At 41.2% G+C, this 12,785-nt stretch overlaps 1 protein-coding gene across 1 annotated transcript in view; it reads right to left on the bottom strand.

Annotated features, from left to right (window-relative positions):
• TAF4B (TATA-box binding protein associated factor 4b) overlaps positions 1 to 12,578 on the bottom strand; it is a 57,471-nt gene extending 44,893 nt beyond the window's left edge. Inside the window, exons 1-6 of the mRNA XM_075024301.1 lie at positions 12,457 to 12,578; positions 11,565 to 11,669; positions 7,434 to 7,601; positions 7,204 to 7,326; positions 4,909 to 4,998; positions 1,020 to 1,595 (exon numbers count right to left, since the gene is read on the bottom strand). Coding sequence (XP_074880402.1) covers positions 1,020 to 1,595; positions 4,909 to 4,998; positions 7,204 to 7,326; positions 7,434 to 7,601; positions 11,565 to 11,669; positions 12,457 to 12,570 — 1,176 coding nt within the window. The 5' untranslated portion in view covers positions 12,571 to 12,578. The remainder of the gene's footprint in view (positions 1 to 1,019; positions 1,596 to 4,908; positions 4,999 to 7,203; positions 7,327 to 7,433; positions 7,602 to 11,564; positions 11,670 to 12,456) is intronic.
• Positions 12,579 to 12,785: the final 207 nt, after the last annotated feature.

The following is a 12,785-nucleotide window of genomic DNA, read 5'->3' as shown; positions in this document are numbered from 1 at the left end:
GGGTCTGAATACTGTTAAATCGAGTATACACAATAAACAAACCACAGAGGAAATTCACACACTAGATGCCCTGTGGAAAGTAAATCTAGCTTCTTAGGAAGTCTAATGTTTTCTCCTCTTTTTAAAGAAAAAAAAAAATCTTTACAAGGAAGCCCTATGCAAGAATTGAGACTGTTCTCTCTCAAAAAAATGAGAACATTACTTACAGGTGGACCAGTTAGCACACTACTCAGTATCTCAAACACCCATAAACCAAACCTAATGTCTTTCACAACATTGCTCTTTTGGGTATACCTGTGATCCACAGTTTGTTGGTATTTAGCATTAACATTAGCAAGAAGTTAACCTGTGCCAAGAAAAAAAAAATGTTAACACATTGCTTTTGAGGGTATTGTTTTAATAAGACATTTATTCCTCCTGGAATTTGTTAGCTAATGAGGCCTGTTAGAAAAAGCTCACTTTTGGATGACTTCATAATTAACATGTCTTTGTAAATTTGGAGGTCAGAACTCTGCTCTGAGAAGCTCCTTGAGCTAGTATGTACGTTTCAGTTAACATATCACTAAACATCATCAAGCCACCTGTGCCTGCAAAGTATCCAGGGTAGGAACTACCAAGGTAGAGAGACTGGAATCCCTGGTGGCTAGCTGATGCACAGCCCTAACAGGGCATCTAATAGTAATTAACGTAAGCATCCCGTCAGCAATTTCTGACACTAGCATTTCCTGCCTTTTCTTTCAGATGCCAACCTAGCTTGGCTGCACTCATAGCAGGGGTCAGAACTCATACCCCTTGTGTCTCAAGCTGGATGTTCAGTCTGGTGGAATGGTGGTCAGCACATCTTGAAAGAGACCAAGCTTACAGCTTGGCTTTAGATTCACCTTTTCAGCAAGGGCTCAATATCCCTAAACTATGACAAACAGAACTAGATTAAGATCCAAATTGATATCCTCTTTACAAAACTGTAAGAGTCAAAGTAAAGAAGCCCAGTTAGACAGAAGCAGAGAAATTCATCTTACCAACTGTTTCACTTTAACCACCTGCTGAGTACCCACTGACTGCGCAACGATGGAGTTCGGCTGTGAGATTTTAATACTGATTGGGGTTCCAATGGCTGGTTTCAGAGAAGGCTGGAGAGGGGCTGTTGCTGAAGATGCTGCTGTAGAGACCAGCACTGGCTTTGCAGACTGGAGAGAGGATGTTGCTACTGCCGAGGTGAAGACCGGCTTGACAGTCTGGACAGCAGCCTGCCCTGATGTTGCTGTCGTCGTGGTGAGGGCCGAAGCTGCAGGCCGAAGAGATGCTGTCACCACTGCAGAGGAAGAAACAGGCTTCACGGTCTGCACAGAACCTGATGTGCTGGCAAGGACTGGTTTTATAACCGGGCGGGCTGTGACTGTTACAGAGGCAGACGCTGGTTTTACAACTGGAATAGAAGTTGCTGCTCCAGCTGAGGTTGCCACTGCTATTGAAGGAGCTGGTGCTGCAGAGGTACAAGTCGAAACAGCTTCTTGGGTTGGAACTTGCTGCTGCATACACTGCTGGATAAAGCTCTGAGCATTGGGCATTAATTGCCGTAGGGCAAGCATGCTTTTCTAGAAGAAAAACGAAAAAACACTGGACGTAACATCAGCAGAGTCTTCCACAATACTGATACATTAGCAACTGAGTCTTTCCAATTTAATTTTTCATGAGATAATAAATTGTTTATTTCAAACAAGTTTTGCTGGAATTCAGAGACCCTTACATTGATGACGATACGGCTCAGTGAAGACCATAAGAATCACCAGCACAGGCTGAGCAAAGGTCAACAGTCACCATAGCTTCACTGCACATAGCAAATCCCATCTATAGGGAAACTCACCCATAACTTCATTCTTCTGTTTAGATTTTTCAATTTGGAATTTATGTTTCAGAGTAAGACCATTTTAACTGCTTTACTACATCAAAAAACTTTGTTTTGCCAAAAATCCCTGCTATATTGTAACAGCTGTGTTTATTCCACAGAGCCTGTCTGACAGAGAACTACAAATTATCCAATAAAAGTCAGAAACAAGCTCTGAAGATATGAGCACTTCTATACCAATACAGCTGTATCTACACTAGGGGGGGATACCACTTTAAGAATGTCTGTATAGCTGCAGCAGCACAACTTAAGCCAGATAGTTCTCTGCAACAGGAGAACATCAGTAAAGGCACCTGGCAACATCTCATTTTTTACTACAGCTGTGTTTCAGAAGGTTAATGGACAGAATAATCTTCAAGCCCTCTACAGATTTTCCTCCTTGACTATGTACAACCTGTTATGGCTCAGAACCAGGGGAAATCAGTTCTGCAGCTACCTGTATATTCTCAAACCCCCTTTTTCCCCCTTTGACAGTTTTTGAAGTTTTTAAGAGTCTCCAGCATAGAGCTACTGCTCTGGGTTTCATGCAAAAGGAACATCTCATGTGCTAATATACCAAGTGAACAAATTGTTTGCACATCTGGACCTTCTGCCGTACACCTATCTTTAACATTCACTTCCTTTTCTTTTAAAAGGCTGCTCAGCTTTCCTCATGCTCCTAATGCAATTTACCAAAAACACTCAGCACAGATTTGAAAATCAAGCAGGCTTCACAGCCAAAGTCACTGTACTTTTCCACTTACTGGAACAGACAAAACATGTGCAACAACTTCATCAAAAACCTGCAGCTCAAAGATAAGAGACAACTCCAGAGAGTCCTCCCTACAATTCCACTTCACTAGCTAAAAGTGAATTGGCAACAAGCCATATCACATTTTTTTCCAGACTCGAGCTGCAAGCATTTCCCCCACGAACAAGGCCTGCACCAGTCCTTGTAGCACCTTAGAGAAGTGCTCCTAAAGTCAGCTTCCATTTGGCACTCAGTCCTGTCACAGCTCCTCAAGAGTTACAGGACAGACCTAATTGGTGTGTGTAACATCCTTAAGGTATTTCAGAAAAAAGCAATCAGGGTGCAAGACATTTTAAAGGATGAGTAACACTACAAAGTCAGCTAACTGACCTTGACAATGTCTAAAAACGATTCTGAAGTCACAGTATTTCTTTGTTAATACAGTGTGCAACAGGGAGAGAGCACCTTGTCAAGGACTATGGGGTACGGATAGTGCCCAAAACAGAAAAACTTAGATGATTACCAGTACCTGGCAGCATGCTGCAGGAGAAACACGCAACAGCTGATGACCCAACTTCACTCCTGACCCATGCTGATGAACCCAACTTAACTCCTGTAGAACTGCGTCAAGGTCTGTGCACCAAGTGTAGCAGCTCTCCACATTGTGGGATGGTTTATTAACTCAGGCTGAGCACTTCTGCAAGTGCACGAGGACAGCGCTGTGCTTGAGCTAATAAATAATAAACCCTTGGGGGACCCGACAGAGTGGAAACATTAGCAAGTACAATGCAGCCACCCCTTGGCTCCTCCGCATGAGCTAGTTCCAGGGCTATTGGGGCTCATCAGCCCTGGAGAAGGTCTAGCTGTGCCAGATTTAGGCTGGGTCTGGGCAGAGCTACTGAGGTTCACCTGTGCTGTTTTGGGAACACAGCACAGCAGCACTCAAGGTGGCCCCACGCAAGCGCAGCCAGCCCATGTCCAGGGGGTTCATCAGCCAGAGCCCTGCAGAAAGGAGCTACGCCACTTCGGAAGCCAAACTCGCCCTGGGAGTTGGTAGAGCTCTGCTAAGACTCCACACAGCTCACAGGAAACCTCTGCCAGTCACACAGACCCTACACTCACAGCCCGGTCCTTCTGCACCCAGAGCTGTGCTGGACACAGGAAAGCCCATACTCGAGCTGTTTGTTTTTCTAGCTTTTGCAAGGGCATTTAAGAAGCCTCCAAGGAATTAAACAGAGAATAAATGACCAATATAAAAATTTTATATCAAGCCCTGCAGAGATGACTGTAGTCTCCTAGACTCACGGCAAACTTGCTAGCAAAGCATTTAAAGGCTGCCATTGTAACAAAAATATTTATCTCACACTTGAACAGATTAACACCAAGCATCTAAAGTAATATCAATATTATCACATGCATTGTTGCATGTGCTGTCAAATACTAAGGAAGAGGACAAACTCCAGAAAACCTCTGTCCCAGCTTTACCACTTAACTATTCTTCTTTGATTCTCCACCATGCCTATAATGAATGCCAAGGAAAAGTACAGATCTATCAAGCCTAAGAATACGTGTACATTGCAATTAAGTAAATGTAACCAAGTTTTCCATGTTTTCACTGGGATTTAATGCTTGCTGTACAACAAAGATGTTCATTTTTATTTTGTTAATACCATTCTACCATATGATTAAAAGTGTTAAGAGAGCTTTTTCTTTTTTTTTTTTTAATTTATGTGATTATTTGCTTGAATGGAGGTAGAGTTGTCCTGGGTTACTTCTCCTAAGCTGCAGTAGTCCTGTCAGACCCTTTCTGGAGAAAGGGGTGGGTGTTTTTTCTGTCTCCAGTTAAACACAAACCAGCAGACATGACTAGCTTTATGTAGATTCTTTGAGCTTACATATTGCATAAACTGTGTACAGCCACTGCTGCCAGTCTTCTGTATTAGAACTCAGAAGAGCTACAGTTTTGATAAGAAAGTAAGAGGTCACCTTAGTATAGCTGCTCTACTATAGATGCACCAGCTTGCAAAACATTAGTCTCCACTAACAACTAGAGGGTCATTATTCTCCAATTTAAGAACACAGCATAACTTACTCCTCTGAAATCCGCCCTCCTCCCAAAATCTCTTGCCAAGAGCAACAGGGCTAGGTTAAGCACCATTTCCTCAACTGACCTGAGCAAGTACCTATCTGAATGCTCTGATTCTTTCCTTTCCTTTCCTGGTCCTCCTCCCTCCCCTCATTAAATACTATATATCCACAATTGGACACTTACCTTGAGAAAAGGAACCAAATACGGCTGTGGAGACGACTTGAGCTCTATATATAGCTTTTTTGTAAATTCTTCTGGTTCAATTTTTGCTTCCTAAGAGGAAAGTATAATTACAATGGTAAGTTATAACTATGAATCTACCATATTTTTTCCCCAGATGTATCAAAAATTTGTGGAAATTTACATTACCATGTAATTGTTCAATTTCAGTACTCAAATGCTTTTCTCCTGCTGTATTGTTAAACAAAAGATTTTAAGATAGAATGATGTTATAATTTAGATATAGTATTATCAAATTTAATTACTTTCTTCAACTACAGGCAGTTAACACACTTAAGGATACTTGTTCAAACATCCATTCACTGAAGTGAACTGATAGAAACAAGTTTATAAGTAGCACTGATCCTTTTGAGTACCTCATTGTCATGCAGAGATATGTAAAATCGACTACAAGTACTTTTTTTTTTTCTGTAAAGGTAGTTTATCTGCATAAAGATCAATTGAAAGGGACCAGAGACAAAAGACAACTCAGTAGTTTTTGCAAGACAATTCTAGTCTAATGCATACATAGCACAATAAAGCAGAGCACTTCACATGCCTTTCAGAAGCAGGAGAAGCTGAACATGAGAACATCACTTCCACATACCACTGCTATAACAGCCCTCTGGCTTGTAGAGTACAGTCTCCTTTCTCAATGCTTTCGGCTCTGCCCCAACACAAACACCAGACTCAAGGGCCTGGGAGGGTGAGGAAGCTGCAGCAGACTTCTGAGACCCCTCACTCACTACTTCAGTGTCACCACGATGGAGCTAAGGTGGTGGGTAGCCCCAGACACTGCTGCCCTTTCTCACCCTCCAAGGTGAGACCCTGCCACAGACACCGAGAACATTGCCTCCTCCAAGAAGGTACAGACACACAAGGAAGAGGGACCCCAGCACCAATCTCTGCCTCTGCAGAGAAACTGCTTGTCTCGCCCATATTATCCTTCGGAACAACCGTTCCAAGGGGCTACATGACCAGTGCAGGACTTGTAAGGACTGTATATTCACAGACAAACTCTATATAAATGCTCTCCTATTCAGTCATTTGATCTGCCGCCTGTTAGGTCTCACTGAGCTGTGCATACAGGTCACTGAGGTCTCACAGATACAGATGCAGTGATTTGGTATGCTATACATCTCAGTGCATACAAGGCACTTGACACCCCACTTCATGAGATGCTGCCTTAAGGGCCATTTTACTTCACAGCTGCCATTTACTCATTTTCCTCATGCATACGAAACATTAATTTACTCTGCATTTAAATCATGTACACATACTGAATGGCAGAAGAGCAGCATTTTTAAAATACTACAACAAGCAAACAAGTGCACAGTTACTGATGTATTAATGTCTGGTAACCACTGTTCTTAAAATAAATAAATAAATAAAAGTACTGTAAGCACAAGAAGCAACAACTCTAGTATTTTCCTACAGAAGCAAGGTGTATAGTCCAGCAGGGATACAAAGGCAGAGGAATCAATTTTTGCAAGGCTGCATCTTCTAACAATCTGCTCTCTGAAATTACACCTCTGTCTACACCACACTTTTCTAGACTGAAAAGTCCTTTGGTACCACTAGCAAAGCCATCCCCCTCCACCAGCCCACAGCCTTCTGCTATGGTGGAACAACAAAACAGCAGCAGCGGTCAAATGCCAAGACAAGAAGTGGCAGGAGAAATCGTTACCAAGAAAACCCAGCTGTGCTGGGGTACAGCACAAAGCAGCATACGGAAGCCACCTGCAAGGAGAGGGAGAGATTGGCAGTCCCCACATTATTTTCCCCATCCCACTGTCTAAAGAGATAGATAATGTCATGCTTGTTCCCCTGGAACTTCACTGTCAACCTGTAAGTCAGTTCTGTCTTGGAGTAAAGCAGTAGTATGGACTTAGCATTGCACTGCAACCTCCGTGGTAATACTCTTGCCATTGAGGACTCAAAACTACACTAACATGGAAAAAAAAAAGCAGCTCAGACCCAGGAGCTGTGTTAACACTATCAGCTCCTCCTGCTGTCAGTTATCTGTGTGCATAAAATGAAACAGGAATGTGAGGGGCAAAAAAAATACAGCATGGGATCCAGTTAAAATAAGAGTTACAAAGTAAGACTCAAAGAGGGTCAGGTGTACTCAGACACAAATCCAACTCTTCAGCTGTTTAAAAAGAAGAAAAAAAAGACAAGGAATAAAACTATGATTAAGTCAATGTCAAAAGCGATACACCAATGATGCGTACTTTGTTTAAAAAAATAAAGTCTCACCAAAAGATTTTGCACCAGATTCTTCACATTCTGCCCCATCTCAGGGGCCTGAGGTCCACTAGATGCCAGTTTTATTAGTGTAGCAAGAAAATTCTTGCATTTCTTCACATTCTCTAGCATCTCCTAGTGTGGAAATAAAGAGAAGACTGTTAGAAGTTGCATTGGATCTCCAACCTCTGATGAATATAGAGAATGTTAATTTTTAATTAAAAACTTTTTTTTTCCCTTACTGTAGAAGCGCTGGTCTGTGCTACTGTTGTGCCCTCTGCTTTCACAGAGACTGCCTTTTGGGAGATAGCTTGTGCAGGTGGTCCTGTAACTGGAAGTTTTACAGGTGTTCCAGTACTCAAAGGCTTTACAGCAGTAACTGTAGTAACACTAGCTGTTGCAGCTGCTGGCTGAAAAGAAAAATTAACACTTTTTAACCGAAGACTAACGTGACAAACATACTGTATTTTGCTAGCGTATAAGGTAGCACCCTCCCTCCACACTACTATTTAAAACATAAAGAAATTATTTTTATCTTTGTTTTTAAAGTTTAGATTAATTTGCTCTGAGAGGCTCTATTTAATACAGTAAGTGACAGAACCCGCCCCAGCCATAATTCTGTTTTTAAATCAAGGGAGGGGGGAAGAAATGACAAAGGCTCACCCAGACTGAAGCACTGCCTGCAACTTCAAGTGAAGAGAGAAAGGTAAAGTTGTCTAGAAGAAACCAATATATTAACTTTGTCAGGCTCCTACAGCCCAAGAACTAATGAATTTTGAACAATGCTAAGCCAGGTGATACTACTCTGAAGATAAATACGACCTTAAGTGATTATTTATCTTCCTTTCTTCCCCTGCAGCTCCTCTCCCAACTGCAATATCCCTTATTCTTCCTATCACACAAGCAGCAGGCAAAAGACATCGAGTCCACTTTCGAAGGATACATGTGCCAGCAGAAGCGGCAAGCTGAGCAAATGCACCCAACAAGTTCCTCCTGCCTTTCCCTTGTGGGCAGCAATTTGGATCTCCCTCTTCTCTGCCCAGACACAAACCCTCACAAAATTCAGTTATTTTGAGACGTCTTTTTAAAATCTCATTAGAATTTATCAACAGATTCAGAAGCTCCAGCAACAGGAGATTAATGAAGGCTTAGCAAAAAGTAAGAACACAATTGCCTCTCTCCTTTGCAAACCAAGCTAAATAGTAGTTTCCAGAGAAAAACCTCCCAAACTGAAGTATTTCTACTACAGATTTTAAAGAGAAAAAAAAACCCACACCGAAAAAACGCAACACAGTTCTTCTGATGCAACAGAATACAATATGAGTAAGACTTAGCCTCTACAAAACCCACTACTTCCAATTTCTCAACCTGAAAACTAAAAAGCCAGATTGAACCTGCAGGTTACAGAAAAGCAAGTGTTTCAGGTTAGCATTTGAAACCTGAAGGTGGGTTTGGTTTTCCTCCAAACCTCTCAAGAGAAAGGGCAAGTCTGGTTTTGCAGGCCAAATTCCAGGTTCAGATCTGCACAGCACAACTGCTTTCACTGACTCTTAGCATGTTTAAAACACCCCAGTTTAGTCCAACAATCACAAATTAATACTAGCTAATTGCATTAATGATAAAACAGCAACACAAGAGCCTAACTTACCCTACCATGGATAAAACAAAAACTAATCACAGTTGGACAGACATCATGTGGAATATCAAAGGGCTTTTAAAAGCCTTTCAGGATAGGGAAAATTAATGAACAAACTTTTAAAGCTATAGCAAACAACTGGCACTTTTCTTATTTATTTATAAATTATTTTCTTCCTGGGTGGGTCCATCCCGTTTCGTGTGTCCCATCCCTGTCCCCCACCAAGCTGCTGCCAGCTTGACATGAAAGAAGCAGGCAGCTAGCAGAAAGCTTTCCAGCTCAGGCTCCCACTGTTGGTAACACTTTAATAGCTCTCTGCAGGATCTTTGCCACCACCACTGCCTCTTCCAAGGATGAGGCTCAACAGCTCTAAGACCACAGGGACACAAACTGGGCACGGGAATCCCACAAACAGATGGACGGGAGGAAGACGGAAGGGGACAGAGTACAGATCTGTCAAGCTGCAATGCCCTGGGCTTTTAAAAGTCGAAAACATGAGGTTCATGGGAGCTGATCTCTTGCAAATTCCAGCATGTTTACACATCAAGACCAGAACGGCATTTTATCAGCTAAGGGAGGGAACAACAGGAAGTCTGCTGGACCTTTTTCCCAGGAAGATGAATATATGGGAATTAACTTCTGTCATCTGCCCTCAACCTTTTTCACTACTGACAATTCTCATTCTCACTTCGAACAACAGAGAAACGGTAGCAAAAAAAAAAAAAATGGCATTAATCCTGCATATTTTGAAGTAATTTCAAGAGAAGTGCTCTGCATCTAAATGAAAGTGCCCCAGCATGATGCTAATTAGATACTTTGCAGCTTCGTTACCCCATCTGGGAAGAAGGTAAAAAATAAAAATGTGCAGGTATTTTGTCTAACTTCAGAGCTTAAAACATTCAGGAATGTCAAAAAATTGAAATATTTTTGTAGATGAGGAGAATAATCCTGGAGTCAGTAACTAAAGAGAGTTTTGCAGACAGTAGTGTTCCAAGCTGTACTTCGCACAGGACAGGAGATACGCAACCAAGCCAAGGATTATTTCCTCTCCACTGTCTCCTACTTTTTGTGATGCCATCATTTCCTAGAGTCATTGTTCCTGCTGTTTAAATCCAGCCCTATGGCTTATTAGAAGTGTTCAAGTTTCTACAATGGAAAAAAAATACAGCTTACAAAAAATATTGCATGTCTACCTCTTAAAATATCTCAGAACACAAGTTAAATTGATTACATCAAAACTGAACTAAGAAAGTACAGAAGAACCAAGTCAAAGGCAGATGTAAGTTAAAAAAGGGAAAGTTAATAGCATGAGGAGTCTCAATGTTTACCCACATGAGAGTGTGAGGATGCAAGCAGCCTCATCCATCAGACAGAAGAAATCTTTACCTTCATCTCTTCTCCCCAGTGCAAGGGTAGTAGAGTAGATGACTATTGCTTTTATATCCTAAAGATCTCTATGCGGAGATCACAAGCACAAGGTTTGCAAGCTAGTATTCAAAAATAAAAGTGGGTAAGGAATACTGGTTACTGTTCTTAGACACAAAGCGTATGTTGTTTCCATACAAAATAGAAAATGTATTGAGAGGCCTCTGGGTTTTCCCCTTTAGCCCGAACATTATCCATATGTAGTGAGAAGGACGAGAAAAAAAAAGATGACAGAGCTGTGAGTAGTTTTCAGTTGCTGATACAGAAGAACAGCAGGGGAACGAATTTGTAAGTCAGACTGTTAGTTACCACTGTCAGTGAGCATATCCCCCAATCCTTCAAACACCCTCAAGGTCAAGAACATACATCCAGCATGTTTTTTTGAATGATTGATATTGCTCATTTAGTAGAGCGCCTGGTCAACTGCTACAGCCTAGTCTCCTTCAAGCTCTTGTTCACAAAAAAGTATGTACAAGCCAGGCTTCCTCCCAATTTATCCTCCAGATTATGAGGAGAACAGAAAATTTTAGCTGCAGATAGAAGCAGTTTTCTTTACATCACATGTGCTTATCAAGAACTCTGGTCCCCAAGAATAGAGGATGAACTGTATCTAGAAGTATCATACTCTACAGAGGTGGCAAGAGCCTCCTCAGAAGAGTCCTACAACATTTTTCTCTGAAAAAAGATAAATAAGACCTAGGAATTAAGACAAAAACACTACCTAAAAATAATGAGGCATTTCCAACCACTGTCTATTTACAGTCATATCTGTGGAACCTGTCTGCCAAACTCAATTAGAAGACAGGAAGTCTTCAGCTATGACATTCCTTCAGTTTTTAATGAGGGGAAAAAAACGTACACCTGAGAAACAGCTTGACTGGTGCAGACAGCTCATTTTCACCTCAAGATCATCTCAGGTATACTTTTTTTCCCCCTAAGGAATCAGGGAACCCCAACAGAAGAGAGCATTAGGAAATCTCCATCTCCCAGAAAAGCTTCAGCTAGAGCTTGAAAGAGCTCTGTCACAGAGTACAAAAGCACTGGAAATGGCTCTCTGAACTATTTATTTTATCCGTTGTTCATGCGCTTTCTACTGTAGTGAGATAAGATGATCTGACACACTGGCGGAAGCATAATTAAAATTATGCATTTAAAAAAAGACATTCAGGAGAGAATTTATTGTGAGGACGAAAGTTACCAGCCTTACTGAAAACCAGATTAGAGTTAGAAATAACAAGAATGTATCCATATTTTCTTCAGTTCTCTCTGTCACTTATTCTTATTCCACTGCACTATAAAGCTTCCCACCTACCTGTATTACAGTAGGTGACTGAACAGTAGAAGCCACAGCATTTGTTGTTTGAGATGTTTTCACAGGAGTAGTTGCTACTTTCTTTAGTAACTGGGTGCCAGAGTTCTTAAAAAAAAAATAATAATTATACATGTGCAGAGAACAGCTATCAGACAAGTCAATGACAAAACAGACACTGAAGTTAGTACCTGCTCTTATCCAACATAAACCAAGACAACTGCTCATACAGTAACAATACAGGCATCATTCACGTAATCCATATAGTTTAAACACTGTTCAAAGCTATTTGTCTATCAGTTCAACACTCAAGAACAGATTCGGAGATATTTAGGCACAATGTCTAATCAGAATAAAATGGTTAAAGGACAAGCATGTTGGCAAGAAATATGCAGATGGTTACTTTTTTTGTACCCACTCTTACTCTTGCATGCTGACCACATTACAAGAGATGGAAGCAAAAAGTCAGCAGAGCTCAGACAAGGAAAAACATCCTGGGGACATGCGAAAGGTCCTCAGCTTCACTCAACTTCAGAGAAGTATCCCTCCACAGGATTGCAAGGTTGCAGTTACTAGCAGTAACCATGCAGGTAGGTTTTTTGGTTTTGGGTTGTTTGGTTTGTTTGTGGGTTTTTGGGTTTTTTCCTCCTTAAAACCCTTTACATCATCATCAGAGAGGAATTCCTTAATTTGAATTATACCATATGTAACAGCTAGCAGTTTTTTCAAACTGAGAAAGCAAAGCACATAGTGAAGTTTGTGGTCAACACCAAACACCATCATGCTGTTCAGAAAGCGTTCAAATGCTTATTTAACCCTCCATAACTTATTTGCAAACCCTGTTATAACTACATAACATACAGCTACATCAAATCAAAGCTATGAGAGAAGTTACCTGTACAGCACATATTCTGATTGCAGGTGTGCTGGTAGGTACAGATGGTCTCACGCTTGTGTTATTTTGTGGCTGGTTCTGTGCTCGTGCTATTGCTTGTTGAGATACCAGCATTAGCTGGCCATTACTGCTTCTGATAAGAACAGCTCCTGGTGGAGAAAAACACCCAGACTGTTAGAAATTAAGTGATGTTATGGCTATCCTATGCTTCTGTGGAAGAAATAACTAGACCACTCTGATAAGATAATTTAGTATTTAGTTTCTTACTCCAAGGAACAGCTGCCAAGAAATGTAAGAGCTAAGCATACATCAACTTTACTCTGCATTTT

The sequence above is a fragment of the Buteo buteo genome, chromosome 3, assembly GCF_964188355.1.
Source record: "Buteo buteo chromosome 3, bButBut1.hap1.1, whole genome shotgun sequence".
NCBI lineage: Eukaryota > Metazoa > Chordata > Aves > Accipitriformes > Accipitridae > Buteo > Buteo buteo.
The sequence above is the reverse complement of the archived record's forward strand: the minus strand, read 5'-3'. Positions and strand labels throughout refer to the sequence as shown.